The 20,925-nt window shown below is 37.7% G+C and overlaps 1 protein-coding gene and 1 pseudogene across 1 annotated transcript; both read left to right on the forward strand.

Annotated features, from left to right (window-relative positions):
- Positions 1-1,467: 1,467 nt before the first annotated feature.
- LOC149024837 (kirola-like) lies at positions 1,468-4,270 on the forward strand (annotated as a pseudogene).
- Positions 4,271-12,457: 8,187 nt separating this feature from the next.
- Positions 12,458-18,264, forward strand: LOC149024838 (GDP-L-galactose phosphorylase 2-like). Its single transcript, XM_089145026.1, has 5 exons — positions 12,458-13,028; positions 13,120-13,565; positions 13,714-13,899; positions 14,062-14,322; positions 17,574-18,264. Exons 1-5 carry the CDS (start codon positions 12,923-12,925, stop codon positions 17,910-17,912), a joined length of 1,338 nt encoding a protein of 445 aa, XP_089001152.1. The 5' UTR covers positions 12,458-12,922; the 3' UTR covers positions 17,913-18,264.
- The last annotated feature ends 2,661 nt before the right edge of the window (positions 18,265-20,925 follow it).

A 20,925-nucleotide genomic window follows, 5' to 3' on the forward strand; every position in this document is an offset into this window, starting at 1 on the left:
GTAATTATATGTAGATTAAGATTTTAGATTTTTTTACCTATAAATAGTCTATGTGGATAACCTAGATAATTCAATCCCTACAAAAGATTGAAGAATCTATCGTGAGGATTCATCCCCTATCCCTAGAGGGGATGGGGATCAACAAAAGGTAGCATTTCATGATCAGGTGTGTGAGAGTGGTGTGAGTATGTGATTTTGCAGGACCACATTAAAATTTTTGTGTTTTACTTGTGTTTTACTTTTCTTTTTCGTGTTCGTACATCCGCATACCTAACAAGTGGTATCATAGTAAGATTCGGTGAAGATGTGTGAAGATCTAAAAATGAGAAGAATGGTGCAAAGAGAATGGAGAAGATTTCAATGGATTGATCAAACGTATGACTCTTTGGTATAAAATTCGTGAATTTTTTTTTCTTTCTTGTGATTCTCCTTCCAACTTGAAGATTGTTGATTGAAGATGGAGAGGTGATCGGATGCAAATCGTTTGAAAATAAACAAATAAATAAAGAGGAATGATCGATTATTGATTGTCGGAAAGTGACAGTTACTTTTAACGTCGGAGGTAACAATGGCCATGAGGTTTGGCTGTTTTGTTTGAAGCCTTTTTTCTTCCCTTCCCTTGTGATGATTACATTGAGTGTTTTTTTTTGTTTTTTTTTTTTTTTTTTTTTTTTGTTTTGTTTTGTTTTTCTTTTTTTTGGTGAAAACAAAAGAAGTAGCAACAGCTAAGAATTTGAGTGGTGGAATGTGAAACTAGTGCAACAGGAATTAATAATAATAATAATAATAATAAAATAAAAAATAAAAAAAGAACTTGTTATTTGTTCTTCTTCTATGTTTTATGTCATATCTTCATCCTTTATGGTTCTTTTCCTATAATGCCAAGAAAAAGAAGGTTGATCAATTACATCCATTAATTCAAGAGAAATTCATGCATGAATAATATAAAAGACCTTTACAAGATTTAAAACACTAAGACTTGCTAAAACAAAATTTAATGAGAATTAACACTAAAACAAAGAGAAGATACTCTTGAATAAAGCTATCTTAAGTATAAAATTACTAGAATTAACTCTATTTCGTAGAGTTATCAATATGGGACGTTTTCCTATAGTGTCTCTTTGACACTTTCCATGATTAATTGATGACATAGCTATGACTTGTTTAGATGTATTTGGCTAGGAAACCCCATCATATCTCATCCTATCGGGATGGGCATTGGTGCCAAGTGACTCGTGGCAACAATTGGGATTATGGGCGCTCAAGACAGGTATCCGATTCATGAGAGGAAATAATCACATTGTGGGTGTCATTCATTGGTAGGATCGTACAAAAAAACCTGGGCTCATGGGCGCTCAAGACCAGTAGACATCCCATGAGAGGACATCAGAGCTTCCCGTTTATTATATGTGGATGACAAATTGGTTAAGAGTTCGTAGTCTGAGTTGGTTGGAGCCATAGGATACGATGACTTTAGGGGGAAAGGTACTTGAATGGACTGCTGTCAGGGGCACGAAAGGGAAGTATCTGACCTCAAGATTGATATGACTCAGTAGATGATGCACATTGGCTTAAGTAAAACCCTAACACACACCAATACTCATTCCAATTGTGGAGTGAGAGAGTGGTGACCTAAACCCCAGCCATGGTGAAAGTTTGAGATGGATGCCTTGACACAACTATCGTAGAGAACCCAAAAGACGTGCTTAAGAACCGTGAGGGAGAGTGATTGAGACTGCCTAGAGGAATATGGTGTTCTATCTTAATGCGTGTTTGCCACTAGAGACTAGCATATGTTAGAGTTAGATGCATACATGCACATTGTCTTATATCATCTTGCATCATGCTTTGTACTTAAATATTGATTGTAATTGTTATTTGTACTTGAACTACTGCTTGCTAAGTTCTTTTGAGCTCACCCTTCGGGGACAACGTTTAAGACTTTGCTGCAGGTATAGATTACGATGAGATCCATGACTATGAGACAATGACGACTGATCCGTATTGTCTACAAAGTATTCGCGATCACAAACATCGCTATGAAGAACGTGCGTGTAATGACTGCGCGTACTAGGATTAGTCCTATTTTGGAGCTAGAGTACCCTGTACTGAATACGGAAATCTTTGAGTTTAGACATACTCTTTTTGAGTTGGAGATGTTTTATGAATAGTTCTTAGATTTATTCTTACACTTCTATAGTTTATTCAGTTGTAATACTTTAAGATTTTAATCTACCTTTCCACATTTGATTCTAGAATTTATTTCCACTATACTCTATACTCTGATTCTATATTAGTATCATTTTTCTGCACTCTGATTATTGATTTGAGATCCTTTTGAAATACATCATTGATTGTTTCTTTAATTATATTTATACGATGATTTATATTTGCTCTTAATTATACTGTTGTGTTATGTGGAAGGTTGATTGATGAGAATTGATCTTCGAGGCTTTGGATCGCACCTCCGGGTATTGCAGTTAGGGTACCAACTGGGGGGATGTGACACTCTCTCTCAATCCTCAAGGTTTCTAGCACAGGCCATCCTTAATCACCCAAAGCAAAGAATCCAGTAGCTGCCTTTTTCCAAACGTCCTACCTTAGCATTGAATAATATTACCATGATCTACAAGTCCACGCTCCAACTTGCTTTGTCTAGAGATTCATTATATACCCATGCACACAATAATATAAGAGAGTGAATGCATGATATAGACAAGGTAGTATGAAGAGTAGCATGGTGTGCATCATGCAAAGTAGATTTTGGATCCTTGTCAATGGAAAGTGATATGATCATCCCCATGAGCTACCCGTTAATATTTGTTAATATCTTAAGGGGATTGGGTTTATGTTTGTTCATAATTACATTATTTCTTTCTACCCATATAAAATAACATGTTGCCACAAACGCAAAAAAAAAAAAACCACCAGATTTTTTGCTTGTCTACTTGGAAATCAACTAGGAAGTCGTTGCATAGGTGCATGATGGATTATTGGGCTAAGTGTTCCATTTTGAGCCCAAGTGGTCCTACCGCCTAGATTCTCTTGGTCCATTCGCAAGAGATAAAAACATGGCAGAGAGTCTCTATCTTATCTCCGCACAATTCATAAACATCGTGCATCTCCGTCCATTAATATAATCCAGATCTAATTGGTAGTCCTGCATTCAAGAGACACCGAAAGAAAGATTTGAGTTTGGGATGTAGTGGTAATTTTCAAAACATTTTCCACCATTGCATGAACTCATTGGACATTGAAGAATGTTGTTGTCTCATTAAAGCCTTGCTTGCCAACTTAGCAGAAAATTCACCATTTGTAGAAATGCGTGGGAGCATATATCATTAGAGAGATTGAGTTCAAATTGAGAAATAGGGAAATTTGAAAGATTAAAGTTTTAGAGATACTCCTTGGTCACTAAAATGTAGTGCGACATTTGGGTAACAGTAGTGTCATGTGACCAAATGTTAGAAAGATGGTACTTCTCAGTCACAAATATGGCTTCAGGGAATCAATGATCATACCAGAATGAGGTATCATTGCCATGCCCTTCTTGTCGATTAACCATTTTTACTGGTAAGGTTGAGAAAGAAACAAAGATACAATCTTCAACAGACAAATCCTTTGCTGTTTACAAGAACCATGCAAATCTCTACACCAAACTTGCCCCTGGCACGATCAAGAATACTGAGATTATTCAAGGATGTGGGAAGGGCCCGAATCCTGTTCTTCATTTAAAAATTGTCTGGGGTGACTATATGTTTCCTTCCATAATACACTCCATCACTAGTTCTTGTTGTCGTTGGAAGAACAGTCTCAAATGTCACTTTGAGATTCTGATCGAAAGGCATCAAAAGTGACAAGGCGCAAGGTTCTATCAACATCAACCCACAAAATTTTGAACTATTGGGTGGCGAGATTTACAAGTATGTAAGGTTTTACATTATATACACGACCAAAAAGCTTGAATAGCTGGCTCTAATTGAGTTGTTATGTTACAGGGGAGACGATTATTGGACAACAATGGAGAAGATCGAATCCCTCGACGACAACAAGAAGCTTGTGCTGAGTTTCTATGAAGGAGACAGGGAAACCGTACAAATCCTACATGGCGACAATGCAGCCAATGTCAAAGTGCAGCAAGAACACAGTCAAATGGACTATCGAGTATACGAGAAGCAGGCAAAATATAGAAGTGCCTGCTCCAACCACCTATCTGGATTTGGCTGCTGAGTTGAGTAAGGCCTTCAATGCCCAAGCTCTCATTGCATAGATCGAGTTTTTAAACTGAAAATTAAACACTCCAATTTGAATAAAGAGTTAGGCGCCTAAAATGAGATTCTAATATATCTACTTAGGAAGATTATGGAAGCCGCAGCTCTGAATTGCGGTATATCTCTGCATCATCTACTATACTACAATAATAAGGGATAATATATTATCAGGAAAGAGTGATTATCTGCTTCTAGCAATCCAGTAAAGAAATATGAATCAACGGAATAACGCGTTTGAAAAAAAAAGAGAAATAAATATGCAAATAATTGATAAGAAAAAGATTTCCTACCCATATTGTCTCTAGCCATAAGGGCATGAAAAAAATAATAATAATAACTTAAATTTTAAATTTTATATCTTGAATCATTTAACGGTTTGGCAATTGTCAGATTGTTGGCACGGCATTTTTGCTCGGGATAACGGCTGTTTGGCATGTGTACCCTTAAATGTGAATAAAGGAGAATGGGAACGTGTTGGCAAAGACCAACGCTTCCACATAGGAGGTCAGAGTTCGAATCCCTTCGGGGCCTGATTAAGCCAAAAAACGCCTTGAGGATGTAATCGTGGTGCTCGCAAGCTGGCCCAGATGAACCTCATTCCAAAAAAAGGAGAATGGGCCAATGGAGGAGTAGTAGGTTGGTTAGAAACCTACTTCTTAATGGAGAGGTCATGGGTTCAACTCTACCGGCAACATATGTAATATCTCTATCCCTATATATATAAAGCGCTTTTGTATCAAAAAAACATAATGGAGAGGTCATGGGTTCAACTCTACCGGCAACATATGTAATATCTCTATCCCTATATATATAAAGCGCTTTTGTATCAAAAAAACAAAAAAGAGAATGGGAACATGTTAGCATTTGCTTCTTTACTTTTCCTAAATACCTGATAAGGATAAAATAACATTGAACCGGGTTCAACCAAGGTCAGGTTGATGACGCCGGTCGGGACTGATTCGGAGATGGAATCATCTAGTAGTGCGAGGAAGAAGGAACCCGACGGTTATGGAGAAAAACGTTTTCGGGATGCATGATTACTCCATACAAGGAAACTGTAACTAACTCCGAAAGAAGGGGGAAACCTTACGATCAAACGGCCACTAAGAAGGATCATAAACGAATTCAACAATCGAGAATAACAGGTAACCCTATATAAACTAAATATTTGCACACGACAAAGGTATTTGAATCGTTTCCCTCAATTAACGTTATTCAATTAAGCTCTGTAACTAGCTAGAGCCTCTGTGGTGATTCATTACTGATTTAACTTTTGGAAATAACCTCCCAAACATTGAGTCAAACCACATCTAACCTTATTTTGTAGGAACCCGAGGGTGAAACAATTTTTGGACGCATCTATACCTTTTTAGGTTTTAGTAAATTATAGAGTGCACCCTTTAATGAGGCTTAAATTCTAGGTTGTACACTTTAATGCCATGAATTTCATATTGCACTCTTAAAATTTCAAGTTGCGTGCTCATTACTTTCCGTCTAAGATTCTCTTAAGTTAGAAGTGAAATATTTTTATTACCTTCATTATTATGGTATAATGACCCATCTACCTTTATTTAAATCCTCTCACACCCAAGGGAGAAGAGAATTTCTCTTCACCTGTCTTCTACCTTTGCCGGTTTGTTACCACGGTCGGAAACCACCCCAATCCTCCCCTGCCACTGCCCGTTCCCGCCGAAAACCACCCCAACTTCTCCTTGTTTTTTCTGTAATTTTGTTGATATCTCGCTACAATTCGACTTTTTTTTTTTTTTTTTTTTTCTTTTTTGAAATATTTGATCTGAGAATAGTAACCTTTCATTGTTGCAGACGCGAGATTTATGCAGAATTGATGATTTATTGAATCTTCCATGAAGTGCGACAACTATTCTCGGTCTGCTAAATCGTCCGCCTGAACGGAAAAAAATGAAAAATCAAGTTATAAGAATCTGAAAGGGAGGAGCTCTATGTTTCTTTCTGGGTTTTACGGTATGGTTACATACCGAAACGCTGAGCTCAGAAATGGAAAAGCTAACAGAGTTGGAGTCGGAATTTGAGTTTTCATGGAGGGGTTGATCTGCTTGGAAAGAAAAAGAGGAGCAGGGCTTGTCCCCTTCTTCTTCTTGACAAACACCCTCTTCAACATCGTCGTTAGGGAAGTCAAGGAATTCGTCTTTAAAAAAATCGTCGCCAGAGAACCGTTGCGGGTCCATTTGCAACCCACGGGTACTCACGGAAAATCTCCAGCTCTGATTTCAAATTAAGAACTGAAATTCGACGTGCACAGAACGGAATTTGAGATCTTCATCGTTTAATCGAATTAAGAACCGAAATTCTTCATCGTTATCGATTTGAAATCTTGCATATTTGTTCTGAATTAGGCTTTTGTCATTACATGCGGTAGGGTTCCCAAAATTGAAATTCGATGTGTAAAGAACGGAAGAGAGAGAATATTACCTATACAAAGAAGTATGTGCGATTGCTTTCTATTAAAGACGGAGAGGAATCGTCTCTGTAACAGCCAAGTCGCCATGGAAGTCGATGTAAAGAAGATCAAGAATGGTGTCGAACCGAGCCGGACTGAAGCGTTCGGTCAATGGTTTTCTCCATGTGAGATTGATTTGATTAATTGAGAATGAAAAGAAAATTAGTGTTCGTTACGTTACTTCCAACTTTGCATTCCAGTGATGATACTTTCTTATTCTTGTGATCATTCGTTTAACTGATTTTGAACTCTCATGGATTCTTGAAGCATATGCACTCACATTGTGGGTCACTGATCAGGAATTATTTTTTCCGGGCGGCGGGGGAAGGTTGGTGGTGGCGGTGCTGGCGACAATTCGTGAGGCATAGGTAAAAAATGGGTGAAAGGAGCTAAAGATTGGGCATAAGAGGGTTTAAATGAGTAGATTGATCATTATATCATAATGAGGGTAATATGGACATTCTACTCCTAACTTAATATAATCTTTAGATAGAAAGTGATAAGCGTGCAACATGTAATTTTGAAAAAATGTGCAACCTATAGTTTAAGTCTCAATAAAGTATAGAATCTATAAGTTACTCTAGATTTTATTATTTGTTAGAATACCTTACATGATTTCATAATGTCACATATATTGGCATAGTGGGAATGTAGAACAGAATATGGGGTCGATGGGGTCCATCAATTTGGGTTGGAATCCTTGTGAATTCCAATTCCCCCACTATTTATATAATGAAACTTGATTCCTTACTAGAAACCATAGGGCGATGGATTTGAAGTCATTCAAGAGATTCGAATCCAATTAGAGATGAATCAAATGAAGTGTTCTATTCTCTCAAAAGTCAAGATTAGTTGTCACATGGTTAGGCCCAAGCTGGTCTTCTAGGGTTACAATCAAGGTCGGGATCAATGAGAATTATGTTTTAAAAGCCTAGTAGTATATTTTACGCCCAGCAGCATACTTCAAACCAACTGAAAGGTTGAACCAGCACCAGTGAAGGCATAGGTAGGGGCTTCAAAGGTGTATGTATAGGCATGACAGGTAAACAAAGCAAAAAAAAAAAAAAAAAAGCAATTATGGGCTGGGTCGAGAGCCCATTTCAGATTCTCCGGTTTCAGATTGAGCGATCCAATTGATGTTTTACTGGGGAGGAAGCTGCAACAAAGCACAAAGTGCCCAGAGCGGGAGTAGAGCCTTTAGTTGGAGAACCCATTCTTGAGCTAGTTGGAGATACGGGGTTGGTCTCCAGATCCTATGCTAGTAGATCGGGGCGAACCCACACCAGTGGTCTAGGCACCAACGAAGGCAAGGGCATTGGAAGTGGGAAAAGAGACAACATACCTAAAGAGATGGCCGATAGGAGGCAAAGGTGAATTTCAAAATTGTTTTAGTTTGCAACCCAATTGTATGTGAGCGCAACAACTGAGGGGGTTTCAGTGCCCGTGATATCCTACCATTTTTCGGCCCAACATCCCTTCCTGTCCTAGCACTAGAGATAGTAGTAGAAGTCACAAGGGGCTAAGGCAGATACAGATACATACATGAATAAAAATAAATAACCGCGCAAAGAGTCATCAGGAGCACAATCCGTGACAAAAACAAGGACGCGCACGGGAGAAAGAACAAAGGTACGGAGCCAATTGAGCGTAGATGGGGCAGGAAACAGAGCTAGCTAGTAGTAGAGGTTTGGGCCTGTTTGGTTACATGAATCTAGAGATTTCAAATCTCTGGATTCATGAATACAAGATTTATACCCGTTTGGTTGTGAAAATTCCTAAATTTATGAAATCTGGGGTTTCATCTTTCTACACTAAAAACGTGAATCTATAGATTTATGACTTGATTTCACCCCCCCCCCCCCACAATAAAAGCGCTAAACATTTGCGTAGTCACAAAAATCAAGTTGATTGAACAGTTTTTTAGGATGAATCCACCAATTTCATTCCACACATTCAAGTAACCAAATAGTTAATTTTATGAATTATAACTCCATAGATTAGAAATCTAGATTTTGAAATCTCTAGACTCATGTAACCAAACAAACCCTTGCATACTTAATGGAAATGGATGCAAATGCTCACCATAGATCAAATGAGACGAATATAGATGCTTGACTACTACTCGTAATTATCTCCAAAACAATGTAAATACCAATGGAGCTTTTGATGTTTTTCACTGTTGATCTCCCACAATGCGCTATTTTGTGATTATGCTCATATGGAGAGAGGGTCCAGAGGATTCTACTTACAACCATAGAACAAAATTCCGTTAAAATTTGTGAAATTTTCACAAAAGTTTTTCATTTTGGGAACCTTGAAATGAAAAGCTAGGGGACTAGAAAAAAATTCAAAAGTTTCAATCGAAACTGTCGAAATTTCGTCGAAACTTGTCGAAATTTTGTCGAAACTTATCGAAACCTCAAAACCCGGTTCAATCCAGCTGGTTCGTAAGAAATTTTTTTTTCCAATTTTCATAAAAAACATGAAAAATTTCGTGGAAACCTGACTTTTTTCCTGCAAGTTTTTTAGCTTTCCCATATTTTCAATATTTTTTTTTGTTTCTTTCATGTTTCCCAAATACCTTTTCTATCAAGACTTCCCTATTCAAATTGTGTATTCTTTCAAACTAGTTACCTTAAGCATGTTGATAACCAGACTTATAAAGTTACAGTTGTCAAATTACCTTGACAACCATAGGCATAAAATGTCAAAAGATGTCTATGTTAGTTGGTTGGAAGAGAGGATGATACATACATAATATTACTCAGCTCACAGGATGGATCCACCGAGGTACATCTTGGCATTGAGTTGTACTTTCCTTTTATTGTTAGTTATTTTGTATTTGATGTTTTGAAGTTAGAAATTATATATTGAATATTATATATTTAAATAGTTAAATATATATTGTACTTCTTGGTCAATTCTACATTGATCTTATATATGTACATTAAATGACATATATATATATATATATATATATATATATATATATATACTTTTTAACAAAATACATTAAATGTGTTCTTTATACTCTAATTAGCTTAAGTGTAGAATCTCACCCTAAAATACTCTCTAAAATCTGTTGAAACTTCATATCAAAACTTGCACAAAAAAGTCCTAAGTTTCTTCGAAATTTTCTAGTTTCCCACCTAGGTTTCCTATTTTCACCTAGTCAGAACTTGAGTTTTCCTCGAATTTTTGTTCTATGCTTACAACTAGTAATTTGACCTCCCACCATGTCTGCTAAGCACAATATGAGATCGGTTCTTTATAATTGATTAAGATTTTGTTTTCAACCATAATTCCAATTATTAGCAATATAAATACAACATTACATTAATTACTCAATAAATCAAATAAAGATCTGATCTTATTTCGATAATGACAAACAGAAGGGACCTTAAGCCACAAATTAGCATAAGATTTTAGCTGGTAAATAAATCGAAATAGATAAATAGGAGGGCCACAGGAGATCTCATCAAATTTATGGAATCAATAATAACAAGGAAAAGAGATTCAATCCAACACCCATCTCATCTTATCACATTCCATGAGATTTACATAGACAGACAAGCAAGTGAGATAGAAAACCACCCACGTTGCTACCCTTTCCATCTCTCGTTTGCATGCGATAGAACAATGGCCATGCATTCCTGGGCCTACAGTATTTCTTTATTGGACAGTTGAAGCCATGGAAGTCGCATTCACTTTTCTGTGAACCACGAGACCCTCTTTAGTCAACAGTAAGAGAAAAAACCAATCCTCCTACTTTTGCCTTTTGTAAGCAAAAGAATACCTACCACAAAAACTTAATTATATTCATCTACCTATAGTCCATTAAAAAAAAAATGGATTTAGTATATCGATAATCCTTTTGGTTTTAGCAAGTTAAGTACTAGATTACACCACTTATGGTAAGTATTTGATTGAGATCGACTGACACACGCTGTTTGTTGATCTTTCATAAATCTACATCCCTTTGAGTAGGTAGCTCAATCTCAGAGGAATACCAATAAGGCGTATTGGTGTCGGATTTGCCTCCGAGGTAAATCAATCTCAACCAACTCCAAGGGATTCAAGATGAACTGAAGTGATCTACTGTGAACAACGCTTCACCAAAGATGATTGGACTACGTGCAATCACTCTGGAAGATAGTGTTAGAAGGGAAAAAAATCCTCTGTTGTGTACAACAACATTGTACTAATATGCCAAGTAAGTAGTTGAAAAAACAAAAAAACTAAAAGATTATTAAATATTATTTTTTAATTTAAAATCAAGCTTTTAACCCTAGTCTTCTTTAGTATAGAATTGTACTATTGTACACAGTAGAGGATATTTCAACTCAATTGACGATCCGTCTCTCACGATCAAATTAGTGGAAATTGGAAGAACAAATAGCTAGAGCTCTTGAGAACCCTAGCTCAAATGAGTAAAAAGGCAAGAAAGATTACAAATAATTCTTTGTTAATCCAACTATCTTACCCTTGTCTCCACTTCTGCCGTATTTATAATTCGTGATTCTTGCGTTGGCCTTGTTTGGAACGTCGATCAAACCCCTTGTTCCAATTGTATGGTTGAGATCTAAAGTAATGGTCTGATTTTGGTTCTTATTTGGATTGCCGGCTGACACGGCTGAACCGATAGGTGGTCGGTTTGTCCATGACAAGCCACATAACCGGACTATACTAAAGATTACCCTACTCGAAAAGAAAAAAAGAAAAAGAAAAAAATGAACCATACTAAATAAAAGGTACAACTCTTTGCCTAATAGGAGGTATAAGAATGAATGGGCTCTAAGCCTCCAAACTCGAAGTTTCGAGTCGAACAAGGAACCAAAAGCTTATGATTTCAAGTCAAATTTGGTTTTACCAAAAAAAAAAAAAAAAAAAAAAAAAAAACTAAATTTGGTAATTTACCCAAAAAAAATGAAGTCAAATTTGGTAACTGAAAAAGAAAATTATTTACGATTGAATGGTTTACTTCGTAATTCTCCCTCCGAAAGGGGCAATTCTTGTTCAAGACTTCCCGTCTACATTCATCTCAAGCAACGGCATCAATCGACAGCATTAGTCTTTTTCGACCGGATTAAGTACAGTCCGATTTCTGATAAATGTCGGAATTTTTTTTCTTAACGGTTTAGTTCATCGATTTAAAAAATTTACGTTCCAATTTGTGCATTCGGGCCTATCCAATTTGATTTTGGTCTTTACCTGTTCCATAAAATTTGGTTTGGTCGACGTCACGAGTAAAGAATTAGCCGTCTTAAGTCTGAGTTTATGCTGTGAAGTTTTTCAATCATGACCATCGGATTGGAATCCAAAAACATCCGCGAACCTTCTCGCTTGTGCCTTAACTTTAACGACCTTAAACGGTCTATCCTTTTCGGTTTTGTTTCGTGCGCTTGGCTTTCTTGTTTGTGGAAATTTTGGTCCACAGGTAAATGCTAATTTATTTCAAACTCTAATTTTTTTGGCCATTAATAGAAATTTATCGAAATTAGGTATTATCAATATAAGAGCTAGACTTAAAATCGTTCACGTCATGAGAGTTTTACTGGGAACCGTCAGTTTGGAATCGAGTGAAGATCCCATGGCCAACATGCACGGGCGCATAAGGACGTAACTTTTAGAATTACTCTTGGGAGTATATTCTCCTAAGTTCTCGTCTATAAAGAGCCCGTCATGAAGGAGTCGGAGATTCAAAGAGAAGTAGAGAGAGAGGGAGGGAGAGAGAGAAAGAGTCGATAAGAGAACGAAAGGCGCGAGAGGAAGCAGAGAAGAATCACAGAAATTCGTAATCACGGCTGTTCTGGGAACACTCTGGTGGGATCTCCACCACCAGCAAGAGGCACAAGTGTCGTCGCAAGTGCAGAAAATTCAGAAGAAGAAGTGGAATCATCTGGTGGTGGAGAAACGAATCCCATCCCCTAACGGTGGTAGAGGTGCTTTACCTTCCGAAGGCGGTAGTCCTTCTGATCTCCTATTTCTTGCCGGCGGTGGTTATCTTGCTTTCTTCAACCTAACTCCCTCGTCGATTTCTTCAATCTTCAATCTCGTCGACGAACAGGGGATTTACTAACCAAAACCAAATTCTTTCTTTACGTACCTTAACCTACCCTTGCTTTAGCTTGTTACCTTTCCAAATTCTGCGTTTGCTTTCAATTTTGTTGAGATGTTGACAATCAAAAGGGTTCCAACTGTAGTATCCAACTTCCAGGACGAAGCCCTCCGATCTTCTGGTTGCGGCCGGAATTGCCTCGGCAAGTGTTGCCTCCCTGGTAAAGCTGTAAACATTACTCATCTTTCTGTTTTTCGCCTTCTGATTCTGTGAGAGTTTGTTTTTGAATTGTTTAGTTTAATTCTTTTTAGGATCAGAGATTCCTCTTTATTCTTTCAATAGAGATGCTGTGGATTCGACGAAAGGCAAAGCTGTGCCGGTGTGCTCCTCTGAGGAGGAAGAACAGAAGTCTGAGATATCGTTCCTTGATACTCTGCTATTGGGACAGTGGGAGGAACGCATGAGTCGAGGGCTCTTCCGTTACGATGTTACCACCTGCGAGACCAAGGTTATCCCAGGCCAATATGGCTTCATTGCTCAGCTTAACGAAGGTCGCCACCTGAAGAAGCGACCCACCGAGTTTCGTGTCGACCGGGTTCTGCAGCCATTCGATGAGAACAAGTTTAATTTCACTAAGATTGGACAGGAGGAGGTGCTCTTTAGGTTCGAACCCAGCGATGATGGCAAGACCCTCTACGTCCCTAATGCATCTGTTAATGCTGGTTCCGCCCACTCTCTTAATGTAGTTGCTATTAACGTAAGCAGAACTTAGTTTCCAGGTTCTTTTACCTGAACATTTTCTTTAGGAAGTTATTGTTTTGCGAGAGTTTTTCCATTTAATTGGATTTAAGATTTAAGAGAAGCTTCATCTCAGTTCTCCAATGCTTATTTGAATTCGTTTTCAGGTGAGCCCAATCGAGTATGGCCATGTGCTTCTGATCCCTCGTTTGCTTGACTGCTTGCCTCAGAGGATTGACCGTGAAACTTTGTTGCTTGCTCTCCATATGGCCTCTGAAGCTGCAAGCCCCTTCTTCAGATTGGGTTACAACAGCTTGGGTGCCTTTGCCACCATTAATCACCTCCATTTCCAGGTAAGTTGAACTTTCTGGCCATTTTGACCTTAATCCATATTGGGTTAGAAAACTGGTTGCCTTCTCCACCATTAATGCATGACCTACTTGTGTTGTCATTATGAAAAAATGGCTGTGTCTTCGTTACTTTGGGATTGATAATTTTTTTTCTTTTTTATACAGGCGTACTACTTAGCTGTACTCTTCCCTGTCGAGAAGACCCAGACTCGACAAATAAGCATGGTGAAGGGGCTGCAAGAACGGGGAGTGGTGGTTTCCCAGCTGTTAAATTATCCTGTTAGGGGACTGGTCTTTGAAGGTGGAAACACAATGCAAGATCTTTCTGATGCTGTTGCCAGTTCTTGTATTTGCCTTCAAGATAGCAATATCCCTTTTAATATCCTCATCTCGGGTTCTGGCAAACGGGTCTTCATCTTCCCCCAGGTATTGGTGCTTTTGTTCAAATTCTCTTCTCTCAACATTTTACAGGTTACATCATTTCATATTTTACTTGCTTTACTTTGCCTGCCATTATTTTTGAGATTACTTTCATCACTTAGACTGTCAATACGTTTCTGCTTACAAACTTTGGTTAGACTGTCAAATATTTGTCTCTGGTTGGTTTGCATTAAAGGACTACATTACTTGATGGCTGGTAATATCTCATATGGTTAGAACAATAGATGATTGTTGACCATAATTCTTCTTGGCCTCTAGCTAAAATGGTTTTTGGTCTTTTTCCATTCAGACAGCTTCCATCACAGAAGCTATGGTATTTAAATACTCGAAGGCTACATCTTCAGGTCAAACAGAAAATAACAATGAAACTTCATTTTTTTCCTGGAATGCTAGAACACTTGCTCTTACTATGGGGTTATTATGTCCTACGATATTCACAGGTCTTTTATATCCATGGTTGGTAGGTGTTTTGAGTACATTGCTCACTTGGTCAAGTGATTCAACATTCTTAAATTCTCTTAGGTATCATTCTTATTTTGTCCAGATAATTAGCGTTCTTTGGCTCTTTTACGGTATCATTCTTTTCTTTACTTTTCTTACCTAAAAATGTTTTAGTAGGTGTTTGTATCATCCTAGACCCTATATTGTTATAAATAAATCTTAACAGTATTAAAACCATAATAATTAATAAGTTCAAGACCCCTTTATATGCTGTGGCAAAAAAATTAAAAGAAGAGTTTTCGGCCATATATACGAAGACAACGTAAATGAACATGTATACATGCAGCACAACCCATTATGTTCATGTCACAGAAATGTGAACAATTCTCAGGAGATTATTCTTCCCATTTAGTGGGCCCCAGGTCCAGCTTGCAAGGAGATAAAGTAGGAGATGCTGTTTTGCGTGGGAGTTATGAAAATAATGTAGGATTTTAGTTATTGGGATGACTATGTAATCAGATTTTTAATTTGGGTTGGATATTTAGGATCGGTTTTAATTAGTTTTAAATTTCCAAGAGTGATACTATATTTGTTTCCTTATTGAAGTATGTCTTTATTATTTAAACACCTGTAATCAGCTTATTGAGAATGGAATTGAAAAGATGAATCAAAGCTTTAGCTTTTCCACAGCCCCCCTTCTCTCTCTCTCCTCTTTTCTTATTCGTATCAGCATTCTTCTCCCTCTCCCTGCTACAATTCAGAGTATAGGTTTATTTCTTCTTCTTTTTTTCTCCTGTATTCTCTCCCACAGTATGTATAGTTCTTCCCTGATGGAGATGTCACTCACAAGACATGTTCATTGGAGTTTCAGAGCCACCAACATGACCTTATGCTTACCACACTCAATGACTCTCCCTCTTCATGACCCTTCCTTGCTGTGGCCCTAAATTCTACATTGTTCTCATACCTTGTATCCGAACATCCTGCATCAACCAGAGCCCCTGTATGCATTGTAACACCTGACACCAACCTCACTTTCAGTACCCTCCACTCTTGCCTGCCCACCTCGCTTCTCCACAATTTAGGCATGCTTCACCGCCACTGCTATTCTCCACAACTTTGGAGTCCCCTTGCAAGTAACCCCTGACCCTGCTCCTCAATCCACCATTGTGCTCCCTGGTGTAGCCCCAGGTTGAAAGGATAACCTAGGGGCCAATTACACAGTAGTATATTATATGAAACAACCAATTCTGGTAGGGTTAAACTAGGGTTGTGCATTTGGAAGCTAGGTTATGTCTATACTTATATTTGTTTTGAAGGGTGTGGTAACTGATGATGGAGAAGCTAACAGTGAAGGTTTAAGGTTTAGCGGAAGTTCCTTTTTCTTGGCTTAATTTGTTGAAAGGTTTACAGTAATTGATGATGGGAAGCTCAACAGTGAAGGTTTAAGGTTTCGTGGAAGGATTTAGTTAGCTGGATTTGATTTCAGCAATTTGGGTGTAAGGTTTTGGGTTTTGAAAAAGAGGGGAAACTGGGTTTTAGGGCTTTGAGTTGGAATTCGGGGATAAGTTTGGTTTGCATTTCATACCTATGGGAGAGAATTATCAATCCAAATATGGGCTGGAACTGATGGTTGGATTGTGAGATTTGAAAATTGGGTCTTCATGTCAAAAGCTTGTATGGTGGAATCCTTGGGTTTCGAAGGTGGATGAGATGCAGGTCTGTAAGTTAGGTCAAGTGTGGGCTTATGTAGTTGTGGTCCAAAAATAGAAGGGTTTTGATCATTAAATGCTAAGTAATTAAAAAGTCGTGGATCGGGATCTTAGTGAAGAAATATGAAACTTTGGGTTTTTAATTGTTGAATGAGGCAGCCGAGGGAATCGACTCTCTCTCTCTCTCTCCTTTTTTTTTTTTTTTGGGGGGGGGGGGGGGGGAGGGTGTGAGATTTGGACCTTTGAGGGGGAGTAGGGTTTCCAAAAACAATAATTGAAACTTAGGAGCTGGTTTTTGAGGGTTTAGAAGTAGAAGTTGGGAATGAGAAGTTGGGAGAATGCAGGTCTGTAAGTTAGGTCAAGTGTGGGCTTATGTAGTTGTGGTCCAAAAATAGAAGGGTTTTGATCATTAAATGCCAAGTAATTAAAAAGTCGTGGATCAGGATCTTAGTGAAGAAATATGAAACTTTGGGTTTTTAATTGTTGAATGAGGCAGCCGATGGAATCGACTCTCTCTCTCTCTCTCTTTTTTTTTTTTTTTTTTGGGGGGGGGGGGGGGTGAGATTTTGACCTTTGAGGGGGAGTATGGTTTCCAAAAACAATAATTGAAACTTAGGAGCTGGTTTTTGAGGGTTTAGAAGTAGAAGTTGGGAATGAGAATTAATACCTGCATTTATTTATTTATTTTTTTTTTTGGGGGGGGGGGGGGGGGGTTGTTAATGGTACCCAACCAGTGGATTGGGGTGGTGGGGTTTGGAATTTACAGTTCTTTCTTATACGGTTCAGTTTCTTTGGGCCTATATCTATGAAAATGGTTATTTTCCGTGGTGTAGTTCCATTTCCCCCAGAAACAATGTGATAAAAAATCATTAGCAAACAGACCTGTTAAACCTATTTCTCGTTGTCTAATTTATTGTTTAGTTCTCAATTAGTGTTCCTATTTTGATTTAAAATAAATTTTCATTTTGTTATTTTTCCCCTGAAGAGATGGTATACAAAAATGGAAATGTTTAATGTTGGATTTCTTTGCAATGTTTGAACCAAATTATACATCATCGTCTGATACCTTCTCGAATCATGCAGTGTTATGCAGAGAAACAAGCCCTTGGAGAGGTTAGCCAAGAACTTCTGGACACTCAAGTGAACCCGGCAGTGTGGGAGATAAGTGGGCATATGGTGTTGAAGAGGAAAAAGGATTATGAAGATGCATCAGAGGACTATGCGTGGAGGTTACTAGCTGAAGTGTCTCTATCAAATGAGAGGTTCGAAGAGGTCAAGGCGTACATCCTCGAAGCTGCAGCATTGCAAGAGGCATTTACAGAGGCCAAAGACTTGGATATCGAGCAGCATGAGGTTGTGATCGACACTCCAGTGTTGCCTTCCACCCCTCATCTTCCTCAAGATTGTTTGGTTCTGCGGTGAAAAAAAACAGTATCTACTACCTAGTAGCTCAAATTTATACTTTTTAAAAAAAAGTTATATACATTACTTGGTGAATATCCCAGTATCCCAGAATTCTATAAATTTTGTTCTGTCATGGTAGAATATGTCATTCTGTGTTGGAAGACCCTTCTGGTCTGTTTTTGTTTGATGGTAATTCAATAGATTGTAGTAGGGTTGTGTGGCTAATGAAGTAGTTGGACCATTTATCTGTGTAACAAAATCTCTACACGCTACTGTTTTCTGGTATAGCTTGTTTTTTTGTCTTACATGATTCCATGGGCTTTGGTGACTTTCGAAGCACTAGTTCTGACAATACAAAATGAATCTGGGGCCAGATCTGAAAACAAGACGAATTGACCTAATGGAGTCAAACAACAGCGTTTGATTCTATCATATGAGAGTTTCTGATTCGGTTTACTTGGACTGTGGCTTGCATTCAGTGTTTTATTTTTTATTTTTGGTGTAACAGATGTTTTTTCTAATGTATTTTATTTTTTATTTTTGGTGCAGATGTTTTTTCTAATGTATTGGGGATGGGGTTTTACATAATAGGTAGGAGAGGTTTTGCCCTACACCCGAGGGAGTTCGAACGCTGATCTCATACTTAGACGAGTTGGTTTTTACCAACCCACCCTTCGCCGTTTGCTTGCATTCAGGTTTTCACGTTTTCACTGTTTGTAATGTTGATCTACCCCTAACAACTGCGAAAAATTTGGAAGCGCCATTTCAACCATATCTCTTCCACACTCCTCAGCGATTGAGTATCTAGAGAGCAGATGATGGTTTAGTGTTTTTTTTTTTTTTTTTTTTTTTTTTTAATCCGAAGAGTTTATATATAGGGTGGAGGAATATTACTAATATAGGTGCCGCCGGATGGGTGCGAACCCAGGACCTCCCCGTGGGAAGTTGGGGTTTAACCGCTCTACTACTCCACCATTGGCGATGGTTTAGTTTTTGTCGATTGTCACTACTACAACATACAAGGCATCTAGTTTGCATTCAATCTTCTTCTATTTATTTATTTTTTTATTATAAAAATTATTTTTTTATAAATGTCTAAAGTGTGTTTTTGATCTCTTTTGAACTCAAATTGAGTCATAATTATATATATTTTTTTCTTATGCAACTAAAACTATTTTGGGTAAATTACATACTCTTCGATGAACATTGTAAGATTTTGGAGAGCTTTACTAACTTGAAATGTGAGAAATATACTTAACCATATCTTGTATGATTGATGGTGTTATTTAACTCTTATTGTTGGTATCTTGCATTATTTTTTATATCTTGTACATTGTGATTATTGTGTTTGACTTTGCACGAATGAAAGGTAAAAAAATATGATTGTTTCTTTTTTTTTTTTTAAATCTTGTGGATGATGGTATGAGAATGTGTGGATTGGTTTTGAGACTTAGTTTTCTTGTATCTATTTACCAACTAGGGTTGTGGGTTCGCCTATTACCCTAATGACCTTATATAAATATGTATTTAGATCTAAACACATGAATCCTAGGTGTTTGAGGTGTTTGGCTAGATAACGCTATGAGTACTAATACCCTTCCAGTAAGAGTATTAAAATCGATTAACCCGTGATGTCAGTGGCTGGGTCCTGTGAGCACCAAACAGGCCCACTGCCATCATGGAATGGTAGTGTTGTATATAATAGATAAGGGCTTATGGGGGCTCAAGGCCAGTAACCAACCCGTGAGAGGACATTGAGAGTATTCTGTCAATTATATGTGGATGACTATTGTGTTAAGAAATGGAATCCAATAGATGCCTCCCGTTGAGGATCCCATTTCTAGGTGGATAAGGATATCAAATCAATAGATGTCTTCTGTTAAGGAATGATATCCATACCATATGTAGTATGGGACCGTATGACTATGCATTGAGCTAGAGTTGTCCTTAACATGCGCTAGTCTTCATGCCAAACGGTAATGTGAGAGAGTGGTGACTTATACTCCAGCCACGGATTGGTGCAACTTTACCCAACAACCACGGAGAACCCAACAGAGGCCCCTTGTTGAGGGAGAGTGATTGAGACCGCCTAAAGGAGACTGATGTTGAACTTAATGCATATCTACTATAGACACTTCATGAGAGAGTTAAGAGCATAACATCATATTCATTCATTATTTATATCATCATCACTATTTATATTATCATTATTAATCTTATATGTATGATGTGGGAACTTGTGAATGAATGCATGATATGTTGTCGAATTGACCTCATGAGTTCTATTGAACTCATTCCTTTTATATATATATATATATATATATATCATACTACTATAATAAAAGCATGTACTCTACCTTTTTCGCAAATCTTTTTCTGTCCTTTTCTGTCCCTATCATTGTTTTAAATACCAATAATGTTGTACTATTTGTTATTTCTTTATTTATTTTTATAAGGATAATTTAGACATTTTAGTCATTAATTATTATTAATTTATCATTAATTTTAATCCCTCTCTCAATTTCTCTCTTGATTTATCTCTCGACCTCTTTCAATCTCGCTCAAAGTCTGTCACTCTCTATATCCCTCTCCTTCTCAAACTCTCTTTGAATCTCTCTCTAAATTACCGCACTCTCTAAATCTCTCTACGACTTCTCTCAATCTCTCTCAAAGTCTGTCGCTCTCTATATCCCTCTCCCTCTCGAACTCTCTCTCTCTCTGAATCTCTCTTTAAATCCCTCTCGATCTCTCTGAGTCTTCAATCTTTCTTTTCCCCTCTCCCTCTCGAACTCTCTCTCTGAATCTCTTTAAATCCCTCTCAATCTCTCTGAATCTCTCTCAATCTTTCTTTTCCCGTTCGTCCGATTTTTTCTCTTTCATCTAATTTTTCCAAATTCCCAACTTTCGATTATTGCAGAATTTACCTCTGCGAGAGTTCGATTAAAGTAATAACCGAAGAGATATTCGCACCTTCCGTTGAATCGAAGGTAAGAGCTCCTCGAAGTAAACCCTTGCACAGTTCAAGTTCTTC

Source organism: Hakea prostrata, chromosome 2 (genome assembly GCF_041222555.1).
Source record: "Hakea prostrata isolate BN-2017 chromosome 2, UWA_Hpros_2, whole genome shotgun sequence".
In the NCBI taxonomy this organism is placed as follows: Eukaryota; Viridiplantae; Streptophyta; class Magnoliopsida; order Proteales; family Proteaceae; genus Hakea; species Hakea prostrata.

Excerpts from the sequence above, each read along its gene's own strand:
- LOC149024838 (XM_089145026.1), top strand. The coding sequence starts at position 12,923 with ATGTTGACAATCAAAAGGGTTCCAACTGTAGTATCCAACTTCCAGGAC. Across the intron at positions 13,029-13,119 it reads CGGCAAGTGTTGCCTCCCTG|GATCAGAGATTCCTCTTTAT; the intron begins GTAAAGCTGTAA and ends AATTCTTTTTAG. Across the intron at positions 13,900-14,061 it reads TTAATCACCTCCATTTCCAG|GCGTACTACTTAGCTGTACT; the intron begins GTAAGTTGAACT and ends TTTTTTATACAG.